The 19032-nt window shown below is 33.3% G+C and overlaps 1 protein-coding gene across 1 annotated transcript; it reads left to right on the top strand.

The window, feature by feature from the left end:
• The first annotated feature begins 213 nt into the window (after positions 1 to 213).
• Positions 214 to 9994, top strand: LOC137990723 (putative uncharacterized protein DDB_G0286901). The gene is made up of 6 exons (XM_068835840.1): positions 214 to 478; positions 3170 to 3241; positions 3355 to 3435; positions 3583 to 3654; positions 3768 to 3848; positions 9789 to 9994. The coding sequence occupies exons 1-6, from the start codon at positions 373 to 375 to the stop codon at positions 9857 to 9859; spliced, it is 483 nt and encodes a 160-aa protein (XP_068691941.1). The 5' UTR covers positions 214 to 372; the 3' UTR covers positions 9860 to 9994.
• Positions 9995 to 19032: the final 9038 nt, after the last annotated feature.

Genomic DNA, 19032 nt, shown 5'->3' with positions numbered 1-19032 from the left:
TTAAATTCAACAGCGATTTCAAAATATGTAACACTGAAGATCACGGATGTACCGTCGAAACATGTCTGGAAAATTAAGGAAAGTTGTTATTTTTATACGACTATCTATTTTGTTGCTGCTATCTAGACCAATTACATGTATGTAATAATTACATATCAATCAAATTGAAAGAAACACAAAGCTTACTATCTCCCCCCCCCCTCTGCCCCTAGATTACAACCCAAACATGACAAGATTCACTAGTGCAACCAATAACAATGATGATTACCACAGTGATTGCACATGAAAGTAGCAAATGCCATTTATAACACCAAAATCCTTGTTCTTAAAATTAATATAACTTAACAGAAAACACTTTAACCATAAAGCTTAATGACAAGACACTTGTTTTTAACAGCTTCCCTTATTCCTGATGAAAGAAATATCAACAGTTTAATAAACCATGTAAATCAGGATAACTCATTTGGAAGAAACAGTGGTAAGTCAGATTAATCCTATTCCATACCAGAGACTGTTTCAATGCATGACAAATGCTATAGTTTCTTTCTTATAATTACATATTAATCAAATTGCAAGAAACACACAGCTTATAGTCCCCCTCTCCCCAATTTAAGAGTCTCCTCCCCCCAATTTAACACACCATCTGAATCAGCATGATACTGTTAACTCATTTGCAAGGAATAATGGTAACTCAAGTTAATCCTATTCAATACTATAGACTGTTTCAATGCATAATAAGTGCCTGATTTTCGGGAATAGAATTATATAATAATTACAGAATCAAATTGAAAGAAACACACACCTTACAATCTCCCCCCCTTCAATTTAACAGTCCCCTCCCCCAAAATTAACACACCATCTGAATCTGGATGGTATTGTTAACTCATTTGCAAGGAACAGTGGTAAGTCCGATTCATCTTATTCAATACTAAGGACTATTTCAATACATAATAAATGCCATATTTTCTGGAATAAAATTATGTAATAATTACATATTAATCAAATTGAAAGAAACACACAGCTTACAGTTCCCCTCCTCCCAATTTAACAGTCCCCTCTCCCCAATTTAACATACTATCTGAATCTGGATGGTATTGTTAACTCATTTCCAAGGAGCAATGGTAAGTCAGATTAATCCTATTCAATACCAAAGACTGCTTCAATGCATAATAAATGCTATACAAGGCTCTGCTCTAACAACACCCGGTCACCTGAGGCGACTAACATTTGGCTTTGGGCAAGTGAGAAAATTTACCTGGTCGCCCAGCCAGGCACTCTGACTTATTGTATTTCTAGCAGATAAGGCAGCTACATATTTTAATATGCTGGTGGTTACACTTTACAAAACCTCTCAGAAAATGTTTTTTCTTCATATGAAACAATTGGTTGAAAGACCGTTCCACATGATTTCACATGTAACATAATCCATGAATTTGCACATGACGGCTGGCAGCCACACAAATTTTGATTCTTACTTTAAAAAACCATTTTATTTTGAACGTGGAGTCTGGCATTTCTTGATTATAGTTTTGAAAAAGAATTATTGTTACTTCTGCTCTGACAGCAGTAAAGTGCGGCAGGCAAAACAGTGCAATTTACTTTTGTGTGAACCCAGGAATCGCAGTTTATGCAAATTTAATATTTTTATGATTTTTCGCTCCTGCGCCTGCTTGGCTAAAATATATTTAAGTTATGGTTGTTTTTCCTCTGTATATGAAATAACGAAATAAAAAAGGAAAAAGACGTCATGTTATTTATTGTTGTTTTAGAAACAGAGCAATCCCACATTTTTTTCAGTCCATGACAAATCATTGCATGCCCTAAACAAATAACACTGTACCAGGCCCTTCGACCGAATCCACAAAAAGCTCATTCCACTAAATATTTTACAGGTAATTAATATAAGAAAAAAATAGTTAAAATTTAAAAAACGATCTCTGGCTAAAATGATTAAAAACTATGAGCTTTCAACTGCCCGAACTGCAGTCTTCGATGGGTAAAATGAATGATAAGAAATTAATGAGAAAATTTAAATAAAAACGTACATTGCAAAATGATGAGAATGTAAAATATTATGAATATTTGTTAAAGAGAATGTTATATTGTCCAGGTAAAGGGCACGAATTGTTATCTGCGTTAGGTGTTTATTTAAATTTCTCATCGATTTCTTATCATTCATTTTACCCGTCGAAGACTGCAGTTCAGGCAGTCGAAAGCTCGCAGTTTTTAATCATTTTAGCCAGACATAGTTTTTTAAATTTTAACTATGTTCCATCCTGGCTGCGGCCCTTCAATATTTTCAAGAAAAAAATAGTTTAGTTCTATGCTGTAGCGATAATTTTCGTCCAGATCAAGATAACTTGCTCAAAAAAAAATTCAAAGTTTTTCAGCCACAGTGATTTCATTGTTTTACAGCAGTTTTTACAAAAGCTTCACCAGAATGAAGCAGAATTGATTCACGTTTCAAAAAATTTTTTTCAACCCAACTAACCAGTAAAAAGGTTTACCTGTATTAGACCCAAACATTTTTACATAAGGCTACCTCAATCAATCTTTACTTTTTCACTTTTAAACCTTGAAAACATCGGTAAAATTAGGACCAAATTATATAATAGAAAATACGCTACAGCTTACTCTGGGCGCCGTCTACATAAAACACAACTACCCCATATAAATGGTACAAAATCTACATTCGTGGCTTTCTCAAGCTGTAGCTTATCCAGGCCAAGGAGTTTATATTCATATAAATAGTTCCTTTCGCATCTTATGTACGCCACAGCTTATTTCTCTCTTATAAATGGCCCTATTGCCACCTTTCTCGATTTTTCAAGTATGATGTGAAAAATTTGACAGGTTGCGGGTTTTTCTTCCATTAGCGATTTCGACGATCGCCAGAGCAGTAGCAGCAATGTTTTCCTGAAAAACAGATAGATGAAGATCTTGCGGCATTGTTGATTAATTAATTAAATAATAAATTAATTCGGACAACCTACTTGAAGGGCTGGGCACCCCAGCTGAAATATTTGAGAGCCTGAAGGGCTCCCCGAAATTTTCCTTAGAGCACAGCCTTGCTATAGTTTCTTGAATGGAATTACATGTATGTAATAATTACATATCAATCAAATTGAAAGAAACACACAGCTTACTGTCTCCCCCCCTCTGCCCCTTGATTACAACCCAAACATGACAAGATTCACTAGTGCAACCAATAACAATGATGATTACCACAGTGATTGCACATGTAAGTAGCAAATGCTATTTATAACACCAAAATCCTTGTTCTTAAAATTAATATAACTTAACAGAAAACACTTTAACAATAAAGCTTAATGACAAGACACTTGTTTTTAACAGCTTCCCTTATTCTTGATGAAAGAAATATCAACAATTTAATAAACCATGTGAATCAGGATAACTCATTTGGAAGAAACAGTGGTAAGTCAGATTAATCCTATTCCATACCAGAGACTGCTTCAATGCATGACAAATGCTATAGTTTCTTGATTGGAATTATGTAATAATTACATATTAATCAAATTGAAAGAAACACACAGCTTACTGTCTCCCCCCCTCTGCCCCTAGATTACAACCCAAACATGACAAGATTCACTAGTGCAACCAATAACAATGATGATTACCACAGTGATTGCACATGTAAGTAGCAAATTGCATTTATAACACCAAAATCCTTGTTCTTAAAATTAATATAACTTAACAGAAAACACTTTAACAATAAAGCTTAATGACAAGACACTTGTTTTTAAAAGCTTCCCTTATTCCTGATGAAAGAAATATCAACAATTCAATAAACCATGTGAATCAGAATAACTCATTTGGAAGAAACAGTGGTAAGTCAGATTAATTCTATTCCATACCAGACACTGCTTTAATGCATGACAAATTCTATAGGTTCTTGATTGGAATTATGCAATAATTACATATTAATCAAATTGAAAGAAACACACAGCTTACAGTCCCCCTCTCCCCAATTTAACAGTCCCCTCCCCCCAATTTAACACACCATCTGAATCAGGATGATATTGTTAACTCATTTGCAAGGAATAATGGTAACTCAGGTTAATCCTATTCAATACTAAAGACTGTTTCAATGCATAATAAGTACCATATATTTTCTTGAATAAAATTATGTAATAATTACACATTAATTAAATTGAAAGAAACACACAGCTTACAGTCCCCCCCCCCCTCCAATTTAACAGTCCCCTCCCTCAAATTAAACACACCATCTGAATCAGGATTGTATTGTCAACTCATCTCCAAGGAACAGTGGTAAGTCAAGTTAATCCTACTCAATATTAAAGACTGCTTCAATGTATGATAAGTGCTATATTTTCCTGAATGGAATTATGTAATAACTACACATAAATTAAATTGAAAGAAACACATGGTTGACATTTTTTCGTTAAATAATTCAAACGTGATAACATCTAACACTACTAGAATTTGTAACAACAACAATAATTATTACTACAATGATTGTAACTAGTAATTGCCATTTTTAAATCCTTGTGCTAAAATATAACTTAATGAGGACATACTTTTTCAGTGAGTGATTAACCTATTAACTCTCAGGCGTTCCCCATTGACAAGTAAAATTGTCTAGCGTTAAACAGAGTGAAATACTAAATCTGACTGGTTTAAGCCGGTTTGGACATCAAAGAGTTAACACAGAACATTTTTAATGACAAACTTAAATGATAAAATACTTTTCTTTTAACAGATCATCTCAGTCATGATAATAATGTTACTAACAATTTAACAGACCACCTAAGTCAGAATGGCATTGCCAATTCATTTGCAAGAATCAGTGGTAAGTCAGGTTAATCCTATCTAATACCAAGGATTGGTTTACTGCATGATAAGTGCTATATTTTCTTGAATAGAATTATCTAATACTTACACATTAATTAAATTGAAAGAAACAAATAATTTACATTTGTTTCCTAAATAACCCAAACATGATAACATTTAACATTAATGGAATTTGTAGCAACAACAATTATTATTACAATGATTGTAACTAGCAGTTGCCATTTTTAACACTAAAATCCTTGTCCTAAAATATAACTTAACACAGAACATTTCTAATGACAATACTTAACATGGTAAAAATCATGTTAGTCAAAATGATGACATTGTCAATCCAATAAACACTGCTGAGTCAATTTACAGCTTATCAATACCATGCATTGTCTCTATAATAAGCTGTATGTTAAATGTTATTTTCCTAAATAACAACCCAATTTGTTACAACAATTACCATCCTTAGTAACAGTCGCCTTCATTAATAGCAATATTTAATTAAATTACTTGTTTGCTTGCTTTTTTCATTCACGACAGATGACAACCAAGCAAGAGCAAGTGGTCCCTGTAAGTTAACTTTGTTAACACACTTCTATTACCAAAGACATAAATACCATACACTAAGCTTTCTCTTGTGTTCCAACCAAATATGCGTTATTTGTCCTTTGTGTTTGAATACCCATGTTTCTCCTATAAGCAACATTATAAATAATAAATTAAAAATTTATAATCGTTTTGTTTTCATCACCTTTCCAAGAAAGAGAAATTTTAGAACAAAAGAACACACTACAAGCATGAAAACTTTCTACTGTACAAGAAAAAGTTTTTAAGGAAAACTTGAGCTTACTTGTCATATTTTATCGAGATTGCTAAAACTAAATTTCTTTTACAAGTTTTCCTAATTGAAAATAACAATTTTTACTCAGTTTTTGATTTTTAGTTACTGTAACAGCTACAGAAACCTCCTTAATCAAAGATTGTCATGATTCTACCTTTTTTATATAATTATTTTCATACACTTCATTTTGAATATTTTAATTAATAAGAACATACTTTTTCAGTGGATAATTAACCCATTAACTCTTGGAGTTCCCCATTGACGAGTAAAATCATCTGACATTAGACAGAGTAAATTACTAAGTTCGACCAGTTTAGGTTGGTTTGAATATCAAGGAGTTAAACTCTTTAACATCCAAATCAGCCTAAACTGGCCAGACTTAGTATTTTACTCTATCTAATACCAGACGATTTTACTCATCAATGGGGAACTCCAGCAATCAATGACTTAAATCCTGCTACAGTATTATTTCATGTAACACACATACATAACTCAAAATTATTCCAGAGATGTATCCAGAGTGCGTCATTGCATCCTGGGACGCACTCGTTTTCCTTTTAGACGCAAAGAATATCGAACAAAGGGTCCAGTTGCATGCAGAAAAAAATCGAATGTTTATGCAAATTACGAACGCCAGGAAAAACATGCGAACACCGTATTTCACAAGGAATTGAACATTCCCATTTTCAAATCAGAGAAATGATCGAGTTCCTGAAATTTCAAAGTAAGCTGTTATTTTTGGATTTTTGTAGTCGAATAATTTCATTTTGTCAACCATTATGTCCAGCTTCATAAGTTCAGTTTTGAATTCGCACGTGTTGCGTGACATCATCTGAGCTGTTTTTTGCGTGAGACAATCGGCGACACTTTCGATCTGCCGCCAGTGATAATAAAACATTTCAGTCAAAGTTCAGTTTGTTGCATGCTTTCCAAGCGAATTTCAAGCATCAGTTCGCTTATCGTGATTGAAATGACAGAGAATCCAAAGGCAAAGTATGTTAAATTTTTGTTTTGTGCGACCCTGTTGATATCAATTCCGGGCACGCACGTGTCATCGTTTCGGTTCTTGTTTTGCACGTAACTTGTCTGTTTTGCAAATTATCCAACTTTTGTTCGGAGTTATTGTTAAAATTAATGTGTTAAACATAAAAATTGAATGTATTAAATCGTTTGGTTATTAACATTGGCCATGGCGAAGTCACGGCTTCACAGGCCGACGTTGAACTGTGTATTGATCACTTACATTTGTTTACTCTTTTGTTCCTAAATTACACCTCAAAGTGTAGTTAAAATAAATGATGCTCTTTTACGGAAAATTGAGATTCTGTTGTTTTTTTTTTGCTGTGGAGATCTAGATCATTTATCAACTGGAGCCAACAGTTCCTACAGCATATACGGATTCGATTCCTCAAGACGTTTTCAGATGTTACCACCAAAAAAAGAAGAGGTAATAACGTTAATACTTGTTACAAACACTTTTCACATTATTAATGGCTTCTGATAGGATGCGGAAAAAAATTACGGATTACGCGGAAATTTTTTGGCCATATTATGCGGAAACATGCGTTGATTATGCGGAAATTACACCGGATTATGCGGAAATTTAAACAAGTCATAAAACTAATAATTAGGCCCGTCTAATGTATTTACATGCTTACGGTGAATCCGTAATCGAAATTGCAACCAATACAATCGCATTTGTGACAGAATTTTTGCCCTTAGGAGTCACCAATTTGCGACCAGCTTTCACTGTTGAAATAAAAGGAGTTTTGCCAATGTGCGAGCCAGCAAGCCATGCGAGCCATGACTGCGAGTCAGCATGCAAGTCACACAGTTATTGAAAGCTAACCGTTTTAAAATGGGTGCTTAGACTTAATAACGGTTTGTCAGCGCTATTTGAGATGGGTGCTTAGACTTAAATGCGAAATTTGAGATACATACTTAATTTAAACAATTTCCATTCGTTTTTCTTGTATTAATCTACCTTATCTTTATAATTCATTGGTGTACTCTTTATCTGAAAAAAAAAAATAGATACAACAAAAAATCACTGGTTTTAGTCTATTTATATCAAAGTTAATATACATTCAATTTGGTAGAAATATGATAAGTAAATGGGTCATGACCTAAAAGTATCCTGTGCTGATACAGCTCGGAGAATTCGGCTTGCAAAGTACTTACATATATCAACCACACATCCTACGTCTGCCATAACATGGGCTGAGTTTCAGTCAAAATCTAAGCTGGCTCTGTAGATTTTCCTCGAAGTACTCCAATTTTCCTCCCTCATCAAAATTAACTGCCTTGAACAAGAAAGCCATAAATTAACTCTTTTGGTTGATATGTCACTCTTTGTAAATAAAATTTTCAAGACAGAAATGAAGAATTGAGAATTGAGTGTTAAAACACAAACGTCTATCGTGTTAACATACCATTAACAAAGAGCACAATCATGCTACTCTATTTCTTTTATTTATTTATTTATTTTTTTTTGCATATGGGCATGTTAAGCGTGTTAGACAAGTACCATGCAAACATGTTAAAACCATACCATACATGTCCAACCACTTCACTAACTCTTTTCCCATGGAGGGTCACATAATTATGTACTACAATAAAATTAGGAAATGATAAGTCAAGAACACATTCAAATCAGCTTCTAAAAGATTTATCTATAAATGCCTTTTATTAATTTAAAAGAAGATTCTGTAAGGCTTCATCAGATTTTTCAATTTTTGTATTTTCATAACATATAAAATCATGCTAGATGCATGTTACATCTAGGATGAAAATGGGCCTTTAAGCAACATCAAAAAGCATGTCACAAATTTACATACATGTACTTAATAGGCAAGATTAATACCGTTGCCGATTAATACCGTTACCGTATGTCACTCTTTGTAAATAAAATTTTCAAGACAGAAATGAAGAATTGAGAATTGAGTGTTAAAACACAAACGTCTATCGTGTTAACATACCATTAACAAAGAGCACAATCATGCTACTCTATTTCTTTTATTTATTTATTTATTTTTTTTTGCATATGGGCATGTTAAGCGTGTTAGACAAGTACCATGCAAACATGTTAAAACCATACCATACATGTCCAACCACTTCACTAACTCTTTTCCCATGGAGGGTCACATAATTATGTACTACAATAAAATTAGGAAATGATAAGTCAAGAACACATTCAAATCAGCTTCTAAAAGATTTATCTATAAATGCCTTTTATTAATTTAAAAGAAGATTCTGTAAGGCTTCATCAGATTTTTCAATTTTTGTATTTTCATAACATATAAAATCATGCTAGATGCATGTTACATCTAGGATGAAAATGGGCCTTTAAGCAACACCAAAAAGCATGTCACAAATTTACATACATGTACTTAATAGGCAAGATTAATACCGTTGCACAACCTGCATATGCATTTCTTAGTTCTGTCCATTTCTTTACCATCAGCAGCAAAAGAACAACATCAAATAGCCTAATTTCAAGTTTTCTGGAGAACATCAGCACTTGATAATAAATTTTCTCTCCTTAATTAAACACTGTTCCAACAAGGGGCACTTTTTAAGAACCACCACAACCTTGTCATACATGTGCTAAAAAAGATAAAATACTCAAACAGTCATTACAAGAACATGAAGTCACATTGTAAGAAAACATTCTCACTGCCATCACCATTATCACTGTTTAAGCTCCCTAACATTATTTTAAAACTACATTTCCTGCATTAACATGTATATATATCTAATCAAGTCCACAACCTATTGTACAGTATCATCAGAAACCCATAAGGGTTGAAATGTGTAACGTGCGTTCACAGCTTCCGAATAATCAGTGCGAACTGACTGGTTGAATGTTTCAGTGCTAAGTACCATATTTGGAAACCCCTCGCTCTGGTTGTTCCAAATATGGTACTTAGCAAATCGAATATTCAGAAGCTTGTTTCCAAGCACACAAGGGGCCGTTACACGTTTCAACCCTCATGGGTTTCTGGTATCATACAATTATGAAAAATTAATCATACTTCATCCTTAATGTTCATATCTAACAATAATATTAATCGATCAATACATAAATATAGTAACTTCTCATTCAATTATTTGTTCCATTTTCCAGCTAAAAGACAACAAGTTACATGTGGTACCATCACTGGTAAATACTTTATAATCATTATTAGTACTATCTAACTAGTAGACTAATGCAAATAATTTCTTCATTAATTGGTTACACTACTAGAGAACTATTAGTACAATAATAATCCTCGAGTAGTGAAAAGTGTGACGCTTCCTTTCATTTTATTCCTAAATAAATATTCCTTCAACTTGCAATTTGCTGACTTTACTATATCCTTTTCTGTCCAATTGGTTGAGTAATACTAAAACAATTAGACTCTTCACCCTCAAGGGCCACGAATCAATACCCCATTCAGTGTTACCTCATCAACTATTGACACAGCGTATTTATGGACCTCAACTTCATCTCGGGCCATAAACACAAAAAATATCCAATATCCAACCATCTTGTACTCACACTTGATCAATAACCCATATATATATACAAAAAACCCATATGTACATACCACATTCACCACTTTACTTATAACTAGCTAACACAATATTACGGTAAACAACATTAAAATAAAAACTTTGAAAGACTATACAAAAACATACAAGATTTTTCTTTCTACTCTTCAATTTCTTTACTTGACTCCATTCTTTCCTTTCTTTTAACATATCATCTAATGATTTCAGAATAATTTCACACCTAGTATATAGCTATTGAATTATATACATGTCATCCAAAAACAAAAACTTTTCCCCCCCCATTTCATCCACCAATCATTTAGATCTGCACTTCAAAAATTCTGATAGCACAACAACATTTTTTGTGGCTCTACAATTTCAAAAATACTAATCACATGATGCCATTTTCTATTGCTCTCCCCAAAGAAAAAAAAACACAAAATAATACTGACAGCAAGTAAAACCAGCTGAAACTATTACCCAAAAAAACCCTTCTTCAAGAAAATAAAATAACAGAATAATAGACTCTATATAGTACAAGCAAGTGAAAACTATACTTCAAATTTCTTTCTTTTTGAAGCTGTCGGAAAAACAAAGGAATACAATAAGGGACCCAGTTCTCGGCTACTTTTTATTCAACATTTATTTTTCGCACCACAATTGAATCTGAATAAAAAGCAATTGCTGCCAAAAATATCTTAATTCCTTGTCTTTCTTCCTGACAAGTTTTAAATTTACAGCTACTATATACTATAAACAAGTTAAAGTCACACGAAGATAGGTGAATTTGGTTTCCACAAAAACCTTTTTCTTTACAGCTACTCGAATTATGCACTAGTCATTTATTTCCCTCACCTCCCTAGGACAATTACGCGAGATTACACCACAATTACACCTCTAGGGGGTAAGAAAATGACAAGATTTTCGTTCCTCTGCCCTACCCCTCTGGGGACATACAGGGGGAAATATTGGGGAATTCTTACCTAGGAGGACTGGAACTGAAAAGAAATGAAGAAAAATGGTAATGAGTATTTTCACACTTGCAAAATCAATATGGCAGTGGGAGAAATGAAAAAGGTAAGACTTCGCTTTGTGGTTTTAATTTATCGCATTTTAGCACTATTTTTATGTCATCAATCATGTATTCAATCATTTGCCTATTGTTTTATTGGTGTTTGGAACTCATTTACATCAAAATAACTGTGACAAATAACAGGTATTATTGACCTCGCTTGAAATCAGAATCGTGACATTTCATGGCTTTCTTTCTATAGGTATTGTTTCAGCTTGAAGAAAGCCACAAAGCTTTAGTAATCATAGTCTAGTTTGCTCTAGTCCCCAGTGGAAATACACCTACTTTACAACCATTCAAATGTAATTTCCCTACCCATCCCCGGGTGTCAAGGGGTGGGGGAAACAAATGACTAGTGCATTACATGGTCTAATATTCAAGTTTACATTTTATCCGTATAAGAGGCCCAAATGAGCCAATTCTTAGCATACAGAACGTAGAGTAATAAAACTTTCTGTTAAATATAAACTGTTCCTGGGCTATTTTATTCCTTGACCTCAATTCCTTCCTCCATATTTCCTTAGTATTTTAGCGTATTTGCCTATTTTCGGTCACTCTGCTCACCGTCAACAACACTAAGGGCCGATTTACACGGTACGACTTTGCCGCATGCGACAACGGCTTACGACAAGCCCACGACATAATTTACCATTGTTGTGTACGTCAGAAAAAATGTTATAGCATTTTAAAACATGTTTTAAAATGCTGCGACAATCGTAGGCGTGTCATAAGCTTGTAGCATACGCCAAAATCGGCCCTAAAAAGCGCTCATACTTCTGTAAAAAGTTCTCTTGTCAAATCATTTGTAACACTCAAGCTGTGATGGAGTAGCATGTTCTGATAGTAGATATGAATTAAATTTATGAGTTCTGACCTACCAGATCCCGTTTTCGAATACCCAAATCTTTGTTCAGCCTTGCTTACCACCTGAATGCATTAAGAGACGTTCGTGCCCATTGCTACTGCGCATCCTTATAGCGCACAGAAATTCACATGTCACGTTATGCATCGAGCACACGTGCTAAATACTAAAATGAACAATGATAGGGCAGATAACCATTTCGGTCCTATTTATATTCATGACTCGTACACAAGGATGGGTGTGCAGCTCGAACTGTAAGCCTGAGTGTTTAATGCCGTCCGACTATCCTTACAAAGCTCAGATAAAATACTAATTACAAAGTACACATAAAGTAAGAACCACTCAGGCTAAAGCATGTGCAACCGCCTGATACGCAAACCCAAAAACCCAGTGGGAAAGTAGGAACGTATTCCCCAACCAAATGCATGTCAGAAAATTTTCGCACAAACATCCTTAAGAGGAAAACTAAGTGTGCAAAAAACGTCCTTTCTTGACACAAAACAAAGCTCGTTAAGGATACTTTGAGGTCGAAATATCAAACACAAGCCTTATCAGTAACTTAACAACAATAACTGGTGATAAAGCGTTGTCTGTTCTCAGAAATCGACCACATTCTTTTGTAGCCGAGAAATGACCTCGCTGGACAATAACTGGGCCCACGAACGACGCCTCCATTACCGTTATTACTCGGGAGAAAACAATGTTGACCAGTCCATAGCTTTACATGTGTAAACTGTATACTAAATATGAAGCTACTTGTCTTTGCAATTTCAAATCCTTACATTTATAATCCAAGGTAAGAAATATAAGTTTACGTTTTTTGTTGCCAAAAACTGGACCCCAAACTGTAGTCTCACATCATCACTATCGTAATTAAAATCCGCAAATAAAGTTCACCCTGAATTTACCAACTCAAATTTTGAAAAAAAAAAAAGGTTTTTAAAAGAAATCCAAAGTTGAATCTTCAAAAGTCATTTTCATCATCCACTATTCATCGAACATAAACTCACTATTAACATTGCAATGAAAAATACTTCAAAGTCCTACCTACAATTTTAGCAGTTTAACATAATGAACATGGTTTCTACTAACTTTGACATGTCATTCATCTTTTTCTCGCATTTATTGACTGGAATTTCTTCATTCAACACAGTTTTTCCATAGATTTTTGCATTACAACAAGGATATGAACGGAACATCCGAACCTTTGTAAACATGCAAGCATTAGATTGAACGCAAAAAGGACTACTAAATACGTGACGTTTTAGAGCGGTTTTCAAATGAATATCATAAAATAATTACTTTGGCGAATCAAAAAAGACGATGACAATCCAGTAAACTAATCAAAACTCAAAGTATTTACACGTAGCCGATACAAAGCACAGGAAAATGTGCATGCGCGAGCCAAAATTGGTTTTGATTTCACTACTGATTGATTGAAAAAATGGCACAAGAACTTTGAAGCAATCACTAAATGAAGTAAATGCAAAACCAAAGCAATTCGCTAATTACTTTCGACACTCAATTGAAAACCGCTGTAACCGTTTACACAAAGCAATAAGTTGCAGTAGTTACTATTTGTCTCGATTTCAAAATGAGTCTTCCTGCTCAACTATTGTAAGTGAAATGAATATAACTGACATAAAAATATGCAACTCATTGCCATTTGAATTGTTGTGCACCAGAACTCACTTTAAAACTGACGCATGCAGCAAGTCGGAAATGGCTTATTGCAACTTATTGCTTCGTGTAAACTTTACATCTCCAAAGTTCCCAAATGTATCACATAAATTCAAAAGATGCACATGCAGTTAAAACATCAATCAATTTATTATTTCATAACATTACCAGTGACATTTTTGGTGACATTCAAGTACTTATACTGAAAAGACAAAAAACAAACTCTCTCAAATCATCACCGTGCTCAACACCATTATAGAGCACAATTTTTGTACAATTTAAATTTCATTTTAAGTACACTTGCTGCCTATATTACATGTATACCATAGCAAAAATATTTACAAGAAAAAATGACATTTCTTCAAAGCTCTTTTTCATTCAGCTTTAACTTTGTCTTTCTTTATTAATTTTCTTCCAACAGAAAGCAAAAACTGTGAAAGATGCAGAAGAATAAATAAAAGAAAGGGCTGTGAATGCCACTTCCTCCTCCTTTAAGTATGACTTTATAGTTAAAGTAACAACTACACTCTTATTTTCTTAAACAAAGATTATCAGACTCCTTATTTTTTCAAGAATTTTTATATCTTTCTTCTTGAACAACCTGAACATTCCTAAAATTTTACTTATTTTAATCCACAATTTAAATCACAATTTTTGAGATTTAGTGGAGCACTATATTTTACAATTCTGTAGCTAACATCTTTGTCCTTCACTACATACAAAGCAACTCTAGATTCTTAAGTACTCTTCAAATATCACAAGTACATTCATAATTTAAGACATGCATCGCCAAAAATGTAAACCAAATTTTCATTTCACAACATCACTAATAATCAGTGCTTTTAGTAACATTCAAGTATCTACACTAAAGCAAAACAAACGAACCCCTCCTATATCATAATCATCCTCAATAAAATTACAAAGCACAATTCTCACATAACCTGAATTTTATTCGCTGTATTTGCTATACCTATATTGTTACCATAGCAAAGAAATTTACCAAAAGAACATTCATTCAAACTCATATATAATTACATAATGTAGATCTAATTTTGTCTTTCTCCATTCCGTCCAACAGGAAGCAAAAAGATAAAACCCTCTACTCTGTACTCTGTCAATTACATTAATAATATTTTATATGTAGTTTCAGACTTTAAGGGGCTATGTTACACAATATTATTGATTACAATTTCACACTACTCAAGATACCCAAAATACGCACTTAAAATTAGAAAAAAAAAACAAATACAACAAAACTAAAGAGATGCAAGGTCTACAAATTATTAAAAAAGAATAATATTGAAACAGACTGTGTTTGTCTACTCTCGAAAAAAACTGCACTAACAATAAAACGTAATCACAATTATCCTGTATAACAATCGTTCTTTGCAAGAATTGCATTGTTTGTCATCACATCACCTTAAAATACTGTGACATAGCCCCTTCAATAACAAGTCATTTGTTGCATTTGATCAGAATTTGCATACTGCTAGCACCACATGAATTCCAATCTTCCTTCCCTATACAAGCCCTTTAAGTCAACCTTTACACATTTCTTTCAATGACTGTTGACAAAACTCGCATCAGACGAAACAAATCAAATTGCATCGCATGCCATTAAATTGGACCAGATCAAATTGGATCAGATTGAATCAACAAAACTCAAACCGGATCAATAACAAAATTCCCACCCAAAATAAACATATGAAATCCCTGCCTGACCAGTTAAAGTTACTTCCAACCTTCACGGATGTCCTTTAGCAAAAAATTCATACACACATTAGTTTCAATTAAGTCCTAACAAACAAAATATGTAACCTCACAACAACATAACCAACCTTGCATACTTATTTTGTGTTTAATCTTAATAAAAAATGGCCTCATAGTTAAAGTGCTTAACTCCAGATCAAGTCGTCCAGGTTCACATTTGAGATGAGGACATTGTCGTGTGTTCTTGGGCAAGACATTTGACTCTCACAGTGCCTCTCTCCACCCACGTGTATAAATGAGTACTAGCAAAATCCTGAGAGTAACCCTGCAATGAACTAGCATCTTATCCAGGGGGGAGTATAAATACTCCTAATCGCTTCATGCTAATCAAAGATATATGTGATAAGTGCCAGCCTGATGAGCCTTCTAGGTTATAATCACAGATTTTTATAATAAAAAATATAGTCTAACCGAGTTTTCCTTTTAATGTCAGAAGCCAGTAAAATGTGAAACTGCCAAGAGTTCTTCTATTGAATTTATCAGGTATCAGATGCCACAGAACAAGCAAAATGACTTCACAGTCTTATTCACAGGACATCAATCAACGAAAGTGTCTCAGCCATTCTCAATACTCTGATTGGTTCTATAGATATCTGCATCCAACATTGAAGTAACCAAAAATATGAAAGACGTGTTATGTAAATGGGTGCCACAGGAAAAATATTTTAAATATCAGAATTTCCTGACAACTTGTTCTTCATTGATATCTTCTCAATAACATTGTACAGTGATTTTACTCGTAGTGCAGCATCCAATACCCGATAAATTTAATAAAAGAACCCTCAACAGTTTAACTTCTTACCAGCTTCAATCCTAACACTTACCAACAGGAAAGCTCACTTAATAAACAATATTTTTATTGCAAACAACATTTACTGAACTTTCTCCTGAAGTACAGTTTGTTAGGATTTTATTGAAACTAACACACACATGATTTTTTTCCCAAAAAACATCCGCGAAGATCGGAAGTAACCTTAACTGGTGACTCAGAACTTTTATGTGTCTACTTAATCTAGTCCAAGTTTGTCAATCCAATCCAATCCAATCCAATCTAATCTGGTTTGGTATGATCCAGTCCAATCCAGTCCAATCCAGTCCGATCCTAATTTTGCCAACAGCCTCTTTCTACTTTTAAACATCATAGCTTTTACACCTCTGAACACACTGTTTCAAATAGCAAATTACAACAGAATGCTTTTCAAAACAAGACAAAATAACAAAAACAAAGTATCCAAATTGTGCAAATTGATATAAAAACTAGTCTCTTGAAGAACACTTAGTTCTTAAAATTGAAAGAAACACACAAAGATTGGCTCAGGGCTATAGAATGCTCCTACATGTACTCATGGCCTCCTAATATTACAGTTCTACAATTCAACAAGTTGAGTTTTCATTGTACATTATTATTTTTTTTTTCTGAACATAAAATGTTATTAATTTTTAACAAATAATACTATACTAGAAATTTCAATGTGTAAGTTTCCCTTTGAGTTCTCACGTTTCCCAAGACAAAAAGTGTTAGTAACGAGACAGTGGTAATTCTGAAACATGAAAAAAGAAATTTAAGTCATTTCATTACCCCAGAATACTCCTTTATCAATAATAGTAATAAGACTGAGTAGAGTCTGGTTCAGTCTGTAATCATACATCAACAAAATCAAATGACTACATAGCAGGAGTCTGATTTGTTTAACCACTCGTATGATTACAGACCATATTGAATGACACGAAGTCCTGTTACTAATTAATCATAACCATTATAATTTCCAAGAACTTAAAATGCATTCCTTTTTCACCATTTGATGTTACAAATTTGTTTATTTTCAAAAATTCCTAGTTTGGTAGGGTAAGTGGTTGTTGTTATGGTTATTCTGATAAATTATGTGATTGGTGGATTATGCTCAATGCACTTAATATCATTAGCTGACATAACTGTCTAATTTCAAATATCCGATTACAGTCAACTACCCAATTTTCACCATTCAATTTCAAACTTTCACAATAATTAGTGCAAAATGAAGCAGTTAATTCACCAATCAAATTTCAGAAAGTAGTAATCATTACGATTTAATGTAAAAGGGAAACATCAAACAGTAAAACTAATTGTACAAGAAATGGTGCAATGAAGTTGTGTTACTAATACATGTAGCTTTATTTCTTTCTATTGTTTGTGTGATGACATCATTATTTTCAATGGTGATTAACTTGATTAAACAAAACTGCAATTAGTGTAAATTAAGAACATAAGATGTTTGGAAAATTATTCAAAAAGCCACATCGATAATTTATTAAATAATTTAATATTTTATTAAGGACATTTTATACTTAGACTTATTTGATTTATTCAACTTAAATATGAAATACATTTGCATAGAACAATCTAAAGATACTCATTATCAACTACACTTACACTTTACTGAAATGCTAACTTGAACAATAGTTAACGTTTATTATTTGTAGCTGTCCTCAATTTTTGTACAAACAATGGAACACTAGGCCATCCCCTTTTTTTCTCCATTTAGCGTTATCCAACCAACCCAAATTTTTCCCAGTTTCCAAAAAAAAAATAGGTAACAACATTTTTAAACCATTTTTACATCCCATAAAGTTTCAGTTGTTGACTCTTTTTCCCACACTATCTTAATTTTGCAACAACATCCACCAACTTTTCCTCATATGTATTTTGAGTTCACACCTTGTTGTTTTCCTGACTCCACAGTTATCATGCTAGTGTACCAAGTCTCTTATTCTGAGACTGCTTATCAATATTTTTTTTAATTTTTCTTTTTTTCAATCTCACCAACCCAATCCAACATCAGGAAATACATTCAACGCTAAAAGGGAAAAAAAGGGCACCGCTTTAATCTAACGAAACAATAGCAATAATTATAAAGTCCAGTTTACTTTCACAATAAAAAAATTGTTGAAATTGTTCTTGTTTTTATATTCATCAAATAGTAAGGGTATATTGACACAATTTTTAAGTAGCTTCCTATTTACCAAATTTTTAAGTAACGCACCTTTTAACTTAATTTATCAACGTTTGCATACTTTGCCTCACCTTTTACGTATACCTAGATGGGTAATCAACTTTTTGACTCAACAGTAGAACATTTTGTTCGCATAAATGACATGCATAGTTCCATTTTCTTATCCGCACTCCCAACGATGATTGAAATCCATATCCTTAATTTTTTCTCAGCAACCTTCCAAAAAAGCCATTATCTCAACAACCAGTCCAAACTCACTATACAATTTATAGACTTTGCATCATAATGGCAAAATTAACTTTCAGCTTATAAATGCTAAAATAAGCTGTTAATGTAGAAATAGACTTCATCTAATTCTACATACAATTATTCACATCTTTTCTGTACAATCACAGAACAAATTGTGTCCGTTTTACATGGGTTTGTCACTTTCAAGTTTTTACAATGTCATTAGTTGTCATCT

This window comes from Montipora foliosa, chromosome 2 (assembly GCF_036669935.1).
Source record: "Montipora foliosa isolate CH-2021 chromosome 2, ASM3666993v2, whole genome shotgun sequence".
NCBI lineage: Eukaryota > Metazoa > Cnidaria > Anthozoa > Scleractinia > Acroporidae > Montipora > Montipora foliosa.
The sequence above is the reverse complement of the archived record's forward strand: the minus strand, read 5'-3'. Positions and strand labels throughout refer to the sequence as shown.

Excerpts from the sequence above, each read along its gene's own strand:
- LOC137990723 (XM_068835840.1), top strand. The coding sequence starts at position 373 with ATGACAAGACACTTGTTTTTAACAGCTTCCCTTATTCCTGATGAAAGA. Across the intron at positions 479-3,169 it reads CTCATTTGGAAGAAACAGTG|ATTACAACCCAAACATGACA; the intron begins GTAAGTCAGATT and ends CTCTGCCCCTTG. Across the intron at positions 3,655-3,767 it reads TTACCACAGTGATTGCACAT|CTTCCCTTATTCCTGATGAA; the intron begins GTAAGTAGCAAA and ends TGTTTTTAAAAG.